General features: G+C 40.0%; 1 protein-coding gene across 4 annotated transcripts; it reads left to right on the forward strand.

Moving 5' to 3' along the window:
• Window positions 1–760: 760 nt before the first annotated feature.
• On the forward strand, window positions 761–8,827 carry rundc3ab (RUN domain containing 3Ab). Of its 4 annotated transcripts, XM_077502913.1 has the most exons (12): window positions 762–1,106; window positions 1,354–2,115; window positions 2,598–2,713; window positions 3,680–3,807; window positions 3,914–3,999; window positions 4,091–4,180; window positions 4,259–4,339; window positions 5,346–5,514; window positions 6,100–6,257; window positions 7,434–7,553; window positions 7,655–7,755; window positions 7,817–8,827. In XM_077502913.1, the coding sequence occupies exons 4-12, from the start codon at window positions 3,778–3,780 to the stop codon at window positions 7,957–7,959; spliced, it is 978 nt and encodes a 325-aa protein (XP_077359039.1). In that variant the 5' UTR covers window positions 762–1,106; window positions 1,354–2,115; window positions 2,598–2,713; window positions 3,680–3,777; the 3' UTR covers window positions 7,960–8,827. The 4 variants fall into 4 exon arrangements, with proteins under 4 accessions (XP_077359037.1, XP_077359039.1, XP_077359034.1 ...); XM_077502911.1 differs by lacking the exon at window positions 1,354–2,115 and having other exon boundaries at window positions 761–1,106; window positions 7,458–7,553; XM_077502908.1 differs by lacking the exon at window positions 1,354–2,115.
• The last annotated feature ends 351 nt before the right edge of the window (window positions 8,828–9,178 follow it).

The following is a 9,178-nucleotide window of genomic DNA, read 5'->3' on the forward strand; positions in this document are numbered from 1 at the left end:
ATCCGTTTACTGTATACAAAGTCAACAAAACTAAGTGAATTTTTATGTTCTGTTGGCTCAATGCGAATGTGTAATAACAAACACAGCTCCGACGAACGAATACCATCAATGGAGTGAAAATGCAGCAATAAACAAGAATAGGCCAATAATATAACAAATAAAAGCATATATAGGTTTCATCTTCATCAATAAATTAAGAAGTAATTGTGAAACATCTTCAGTTGTCTACATGAGTATATGCCCCTGGTGGCCAAGTTGCACACACCAGAGGTGCACATATTGGATTAATCCTGATTCGTGAACTGTTTAATTCTTTACGTTCTAATGAATTATGTTATTATACATGCGCATTAAGTAAACTATTATTGAATGCTATTTTCCTTATTAAAAAAAAAACAAACAAACAAAAAAACGACAATGTTTTGTCAGGTTTCCTAAGGAGGCTGGAATGGGTTAATGGCATTTCCATTTATTTAAATATTAAAAGATGACTTGAGATACAAGTGTTTTGAGTTACGACCATGGAATGAATTAAATTTGTTTCTCAAGGCACCACATGTGCTGTGCTGTGACAGTGCATTTAACATTTATACTGTCCTGTTGTTGTTGAGATAAATAATAAATATATGATAGAGTTGAAAAAAAATCAAAGAAAAAAGTATAATAATGGTACAGTATATTCATCTGCATTTAATTTTTCAAATGGTTAAAACCTCCCAATAGTTTTTTTTTTTTTTCGTCGCGTAGATTTTGTCGCGTCATAGTGACGTCAGAGAAAGGGGCGGAGACACCGTGAACGGCAGGGAGAGAGCACAGATGTCCACCACCAGTCTGTTGGCGAGCTTAAAAACAAAAAACAGAGTAACGGCACACAAATTGTACGTCCCGCTTGCACCTCGCGGCTCCTCCGAGTGTTTCATCCGTCGTGGGTGGTTGTCGTCCGGGGGTTGCATGAGGCGGACCGGTGTCGGGAAGGGAGGGGCCCTTTGATAAGCGGGGCTGCCCGGCCGGATGGAGCCGTGCTGTGTGGCCATGGGTGAAGTGTCGAAGAAAGCATCCACCCGGAATGTGGCGGTGGAGAGGAAGAACCTCATCACCGTCTGCAGGTCAGTGCTACTTTTACGAGACATTTGCTATAACATAACATCCAATTGTGCATTTATTTATTTACGTCACACTTCATGTTGTTGGTACTCAAATGACCTCAGATGACATCATCCTATTAAGAAGTCCCTCGTAGAGTGACAAGCTCAGTGCGGTCAGAAATATGTCCAAAATAAATAAATAAAAACAAAACACAACAAAAAGGTGCTGGGTGCGAGTTTAGCAGCGTCATCTTCCATTTACCCACAGCTCACTGATGGCGTGGTTGCCCTGACGACAACCTTCTCGGGGCAAGGACTGGCTGGCACCCTGGGGAATCACCATAGAAGAGGCCTCATACCTGTTTGCGCTTATGCACACCTTGTAGTCCATTTGGCATTCCCATAAGCGGGTTCTAAAGTGCGGTCGACGCTCTCATCAGTTGTATTTGTTCTTTTGTCTGACCTTTTGTGTCTTCTTCGTAGAAATTTAGCATTAGCGGCAGCATTGGTTTATAATGACACCCAAAAGGTGCTTGCATGCAGTTTCTAATATTATAGTTACTCTATTTAGCTGTTAGCAGTACTGTACTTACATTTGAGTACTCGTGTACCAATACTTGATCATGTCTTGCAATTATGATGAAAATGCAAATTTTGTTCCAAAACAAGCTTTTTCTTGAAGTTGCTATAAGTTTCACTAAAATGTAATTAATAGAATAGCAACTTGTTCATTACTTCAACTTGAATATGACCTGTAACAAAAGGTATTTCAGTTACGTGCTGTATCAGTTTGAACACTAGAGGGTGCTATATATTAAGAGTACATAAATAAGAGATGAAGTACAGAGACACTCTCCTACACAGAAGGTAAATGTCAGGCTGGTGTTCATTAGTGGCTTATAAGGAAATATGCAGCTTACGTGACATGTAATGCCACCCCGCAACTACAGGGGCAATAGTGAGCAACTGAATCATGAGAAAGAGTTCCTGTCAGAGGCTGAATATGGTGAACGAGATGAAATAATGAATGGCATGTACTTATTTGGCTCATGTATTTGATAATCTGGTACAATTGTGTTTATTTTGATTGCGAGAGCCACCAAGTGATTTGCCAACTGTGTACTTTGTCTACTGAATGACACAATTGATGCCTTCGGAACAATGGAGGTGTTTGATCACTTGCCTCGCAATGGGATGGACGCAAAAAAATGCAAATGAGTGCTTCTTTGGAGCTCAAGCTGGACTTAGCAGTTAGCTGTGCCTGTAAGCGATCGCGTGCAAACTACAGTAAACAGCACAGAGCATCATCAATATGGCTACGTCACATATGAGTCATCATCTAATTGATCTGTCCAGTAAAATGTGACTGTGCTTCTTCTGAATGCTCGCCAGAAACGATCTTCATTTAAGCATGACTTCCGTTCAGCTTGGGTGGGGCAACATGAGTCCTCATAGTAAATGAATGTAGAAGCTATGCCTTTTTTTTTCATTCCTCCCTGTGCCTCCTCACAGGTTTTCAGTAAAGACCCTCTTAGAGAAATACACAGCCGAGCCAATTGACGACTCATCGGAGGAGTTCGTCAACTTTGCGGCCATCCTGGAGCACATCCTCAGCCACCGTTTTAAAGGTAAACACGTTTGTTTCTGTCTGTTCAAAAGTCTGGCAGCAGCATCATCAGCGCTGTCACTATTGAATCTTCTTTTAACTCATTCACTCCCAGCCATTTTCACCGACGCTCGATTTTGACTGATTTTGTTTTGATTCGTCAAAGTATATTTCTATTTGTTTCCGTTTTGCAGCAATTAGCATTAGAATATAGCTCGGTTTCATCATTATTCACAAATCTGTTTAAAACAGTGGGGAAAACGGCTTGTTGCAACATGGCCATGGTTGATCTCTTATACTCTACTGCCACCTGCTGGTCGGTTTTGTAATAATTACCATTGCTTCAACCGTTAGCTTCAGTTCAGAGGCTGCATCAAAGCCTTCTGTATGCTCCAGCATAAAAAAAATAAAAAATAAAAAATCATTTCAAAAACGTATAAATACGTCTTTGGGACACTGGTAATATTTAAAATAGAACATATTTATACGTCTTTGGGAGCTTATGAGTTAAAAATAGATTTTACGATCAATTATTCCATTGAATAAACACGTGTTTATGTTCCCCGACTTCTTCTGGGCACGTTTGGTGCATGACTGCCCTCTACTGGTTGAGTGATAGTGATGAACATCTAAAATTGAATAGCAGGTTAGATTTTGGAATAACTACAACCTCAAGTGCTTTTTTTTTTTTTTTTTTTTTTTTTTTAGGAGATTCAGAACTTCCTTTCCTGTGTTTTGGGGAAGCTCAATTGCTGTATTATCTTTTCATAAAAATCCCACTAAGTACTAAATTTAGTGAGTGTTTTGAAGCAGACAAACAACATCCACCATTTGACCACTAGATGGTGCACTAACACGAGATAAATATCAGAATTGCCTTTAGATTTGATGACTTAGAAAGAAAATCAATTATTAAAAAAAAAATATATATATATATATATATATATATATATATATATATATATATATATATATATATATATTTCAGGTTCTGGTAGCTGGTTCGATGGCCATAGGAGTTTCTGGGACTACATTCGTCTGGCTTGCGCCAAACTGCCAAACAGCTGCATCAGCAGCATCGAGAGCATGGAGAACATCAGCCCCTCGCGAGCAAAAGTAAGGCTGAGGATGACGTCTTCTTTAAAAAAAAAAAAAAAAAAAGTTTTAGTTAATATTCTGGATTTAACTTGACTGTTTAAAGCCTTTGCTTGATCCTTTTAAGGGCCGAGCCTGGATACGAGTTGCATTGATGGAGAAGAAGCTGTCAGAATATATATCGACCGCCCTTCGGGACACGAGGACGACAAGGTGCGAGACGAACAGTTATTTATTATCTTTTTTTTTTTCTCTTTCAGATGTATAACGACATGCCAAGCTGCTGTTTTTGTGTGTCTTGCAGACGCTTTTACGCCGATGGCGCCATCATGCTAAGGGAAGAAGCCTCCGTGCTAACCGGGATGCTGATAGGCCTCGGAGCGATAGACTTTAGGTTGACCTTCATTCCACGCACTTTCAGTTTCAAATCTGATGTTACCTTTTCTTATCTGCGTGTCGTCTCCTTTCACAGTTTCTGTCTTAAAGGGGAAGCCTTGGATGGCAAATCCCCCGCCGTTGTCGACTACACGCCGTATTTGAAATTCACACAAAGGTATTTATTGAGGGTGTGCCAAAATATCCACTCATAAGAATCCTCAATTAGTACAATTCGGAATCGATTTTTGAATGTCCTAAAATCGGGTGGCACGTCGTATGACTGGTTAGCACGTCCGCCTCTCAGTTCTGAGGACTCGGGTTCGAGTCCAGGCTCTGACCTTCCTGGGTGGAGTTTTTGAGGAATAAGCGGTTAAGAAAATGGATGGATGGATGTCCTAAAATCGATTTTATTTCAATTATTTTATACAGTCTTGCCCTTGTTTCTGTACTGGGAGCGCTGTTCATGTTGTACCCGATTTGGCCACTTAGGGGCAGTGTGGTTCCGTGCGTCCTGATACACAGTTAAAGGGATACTTTACTCATTTAGCCATTTTTGGCAGTCAAACATTAATATTTTGCCTGTAATAAATTTGATATTTTCATTATTTTTCATGTACAATTAGTATCTTTAAAAACACATTTAGCAACTAGCTGTCGACTGAAAATGACATCACAAGGGCTCAGTTAACCAATCACAGCTCAGCTTGTGAATGTCACATGACCAAACCTAGAAAACAGGTGATCTGTGATTGGTTACCTGAGCCCTTGTGATGTCATTTTCAGTCGACAGCAAGTTGCAAAATGTGTTTTTAAAGGTACTAATTGTACGTGAAAAATAATGAATGTATCAAATTAATTATAGACAAAATATTAACTTTTTATTGCTATAATGGGCTAAATAAGTGAAGTATCGCTTTAAGTTGTAGCCACATTAGAGAGTAGAAGGAAGTCACGATCAAGTTATGCCAATAAAAGTTGATTATTTTGCAGCTTAGGAAGACCATATGCCGGTGAGTCATGTTAAGATGCTTCTCTGTATTTTTTTATGAAGAGCCATTCTTTTGAGGGATAAAAGTGCCGCAAGTAGCGCGCTAATTAGCATTAGCGAGTCAGGCTGGAGAGTATTTCTAAACAGAACTTCGAAATCATTTCAACCAACCGGACTCTCGATCCTGTTCCAGCTACGACTACGTGAGCGACGACGACGACGACCGCCAGAGCGTGGACAGCAGCGCGAGCGACGACAGCATCCCCGAGCATCCTTACGTGCCGCTGGTCGCAGACGAGGAAAGCTGGAGCGCAAAGTGCCGCAAGATGGAGCAGAGGTTCAAGATCGTCCATGCACAGAAGGTCTGTCGTCATTCCTTCTTTTTGGGGGGGGCACAAAGTCACCAGACACTTCATGCTCACAATTATAGCTGTCAAAATTAATTCGACAAGTAATCGATTATCAAATTAATTGACAACTATTTTAAAAATCGAGCCATTTTTTAATTGAACTCATTCACTGCCAGACATTTTCACTGAGGCAATCGCTTTCGCTCCCGGCTATTTTACTGGATTTTGACTGATTTTGCAAGGTCTGTTCTCTTGCTATAAAAACATGCAACCTACCAAAAGAAAGATTAGAGTCTCTTCTTTCATCAGGAAAAACAATTATATTTTTTTCTATCTGTTTCCGTTTTGCAACAATTAGCCTTAGAATATAGCTAAATTTCATTATTATTCACAAATCTGTTTAGAATTGTGGGAAAACAGCTTGTTTTCAACATGGCCCTGGTTGGTTGATCTCTTATACTCTGTTGCCACCTGCTGGTCGTTTTATGTAATAACTACCATTGTTTTAAGTGACCTCTTCATGTCAGAAGCAGTATCAGAGCCTTCTGTATGCGCTTAAAAAAAAAAAAGCATTAAAAAACATAAATCGTGTGTCAGGGTTACTTGGAGGAGCTGGTGCGGCTGCGGGAGTCCCAGCTGAAGAGCACAGAGGTGGAGAACAAGCGGCTGAAGGCCCGCCTGGATGAGCTGCACAGCCAGAGTCAGCAGGAGAAGAAAGAGCTGGAGACCATCGTCCTCGAGCTTCAGGAGCAACTGTGAGTAGAAACTAGTTAGAGAACGATGTGTTTTTTTTTACAAGGCCGATATTGATTATTAGGAGTCAAGGAGACCGAGAACCAATATTCCAAGCCGATATTCATTTTAAGTAAAAGAGAAAATATTATCATAAAAAAAAGTAATTAAAAAAAATATTTTAAGTCATTCATTCACTCACAGCCATTTTCACTGGAGCAACCCCCTTCGCTCCCGGCTGTTTTACTGGACTATGACTCATTTTGCAAGGCCCACAGAATATTGTGTTCTATTGCTATAAAAACATGGAACGTACCAAAAGAAAGATTAGAGTAAAAAAACGTATATTTTTATCTGTTTTCGTTTTGCATCAATTCGCATTAGAACAAAGATAAGTTTCATCATTATTTACAAATCTGTTTAAAACAGTGGGGAAAACAGCTTGTTGCAACATGGTCCTGGTTGTTCTCTTATACTCTGCTGCCACCTGTTGGCCGTTTTTGTAATAACTAGCATTGCTTCAACCAGTAGCGTGCACAGACATTTTCGGGGGCAAGTGCTCTGGGGAAAAAAAGGGGCACTTTTTGCACAAATGGAATAATAGTAAATAAATAGACCAATTAGTAACCAAACAGCCCACGGGCCTGAGAATGAATAATACCGACTGTTGTCATTACAAGACAAGTGACAATTCCAAAATTTCTGATATTTCCACAATGCAACTCAATTAAAATGTTTCGACCACCGAGGATATATTGAACTGCTTTTGAATGTGATTAGTGACTACTAGCCAATGGCGGGCAGTGAGTGTTTGGAGTGGACATGCTGAAGTGTCACATATGAGAGCGGCCGTATTGTATTTCTTTATATTATTTTTATATTATGAATTATTACTTTTTATTTTTTTATTTTATTATTATTTATTTTTTATTATTTATTGATATTTATGTATTTTATTATTTTAGTTTCATTATTTATTTATATTATTTTATTATTAGTTTTATCATAGATTATCGTGGATTTATTACCTGAGCAATGTATTGATAATCGCGGTATCGTCATATCGTGAGATAATCGTTATCATGAGCCTTGTATCGCCTATTGTATCGTATCGTATCGTATCGTATCGTATCGTATCGTGGGCTAGCCAGAGGTTCCCTCCCCTATGTTCCAACATTTCTCCCATTTACGATTGACAGAACAAGTTTGATTCCATGCGACAGGAGCCACTTGGCCAAGGATCTGACCATCCCGCTGGTGAACCAATGGCCTCTGCTCGAGCCGTACGACAGCCAGGACCATGTCAAGCTCTTCCGCAGGTTTGACTGATATTTGCCTATCTCAACTAACTACTGTATTTTAGATTTATCATAGTTATTCAGTACCTTGTTGGGCCTTTTTTGTTGTTGTTGATCTCTAGGAGGAGTTTCCCGAGCACAGAATTGCTGTCAGTGGAGATTAGCCTGGATTCAGACCCTCTAAGAACAGGGGGGAAGCAGAACGGAGGCGCCTGGCGCACAGGTAAACAACCCTACTGTTCTCGTTTAAAAATAACAGCTAAAAATGTCGCCCTTGCATCCAGAAAAGAACGACACCCCTTCCCTGATGGGACTTTGTGGCTCCTTGGGCTCCCTTCCAAGCTGCAAGTCGCTATCGAGCCTCAAGTCCAGCGAGTGCCTGGTCAACATCAGCACAGAAAACAGTCCCGCCCTCTCTCCCAGCTAGGGGCCGCCAAAGCCAACGCAACCGTCCACTTTCCAGACAGCAAAAGACAATTCAGTGTGAAACCAAACGTCAAAATAACACCTTTGTTGGACTGACACCACTTTCCGTCCCTCTTTTGGGGGGAAAAAAAAATTAGCTGCTGTACTGCCTGACGTCCTTCTTCACTCTCCTACACATTGACTGACCACTGTCTACTTTTTTTCTGTTATCTTATCAGTCAGATTTATCAGTTTTTCCTGACTGTTGCGTAATAGTAGCAGGTGAGCTATAGTAACACCAACAGATACACATTGTTTGCTAGCTTCTCTTCAGAGATTGCTTTCGAGATTAATTACACATATTTGAAGATAAATGCGAAACACATATTAAAACTTGAGAGCTATCTCAAGTATTTATCACCATTTTTTGGGGACATGGCTAAAATGCTAAAAAAAAAAATTTGCATCAGCAGCTATCTGGCGCAAGTGCGATGTAGATTAGCTAGCTAGCCCACACCTCCACCTCAAAAAGTCATAAAACATTTATTTTTACTTTGCAGTGATGTCAACCAAAAAGTTAACAACTATCCTTGCCAGTTTAGATGTTGCCGAATCAAAGATTTTAGATTTTAGGATCTGATATTATTAGCATCAGGATAACAGGGTTAGCATAGGCATTACAATGCGACCAGACAAACGCAAAGTGATCATGACTATGCAGAATGAATGTTTCCATTGTCTTTTACTTGTGAATTGGTGTTTTGTTTTTTTTGTTTCATTTGTGTCATGACATAGCCAAGTAACATCACTTAGTCCTGTAATAACATTTTCACTGAAAGCTATGTGGTACATTTTATTTAAATAAACCTGCCTTTTTTTGAACAATTAAATATGGGATGAATTTGCGTGCTTAATGCCAATCAACGTGTCAATTAACTCCCCACTTTTAAAAGTTATTTCATTTCTGTTGGCTGCACAATAATGAGCGCATTTGCGTAGACGCACATTTACTTTTCAGTTTAAGGGGGAGGCCGCTTGGAGTGCGCTTAAAAAGGAGGGCATGGCATGTTATCTGCGTCTCCGTTCACAGTCCCCACCATTGGCACTCCCTTTTTGCACAGAGTCGGGACATTTATCTGCCACAATGCATGCTGTTGCACACACACAGACACACTTATCCCAAACCAGTCCACCCAGATGATGTTCACACATGTGCCTTGCAAGCCTTAAAATCAGGGGTG

The sequence above is a fragment of the Festucalex cinctus genome, chromosome 17 (assembly GCF_051991245.1).
Source record: "Festucalex cinctus isolate MCC-2025b chromosome 17, RoL_Fcin_1.0, whole genome shotgun sequence".
Classification (NCBI taxonomy): Eukaryota; Metazoa; Chordata; class Actinopteri; order Syngnathiformes; family Syngnathidae; genus Festucalex; species Festucalex cinctus.

What these genes read in the sequence shown, in the direction of transcription:
- rundc3ab (XM_077502908.1), top strand. Translation starts at nt 1,012, where the DNA reads ATGGAGCCGTGCTGTGTGGCCATGGGTGAAGTGTCGAAGAAAGCATCC. An exon ending in CTCGGAGCGATAGACTTTAG is followed by an intron (nt 4,181 to 4,258) that starts GTTGACCTTCAT and finishes CTCCTTTCACAG; the next exon opens with TTTCTGTCTTAAAGGGGAAG. An exon ending in AGATCGTCCATGCACAGAAG is followed by an intron (nt 5,515 to 6,099) that starts GTCTGTCGTCAT and finishes ATCGTGTGTCAG; the next exon opens with GGTTACTTGGAGGAGCTGGT.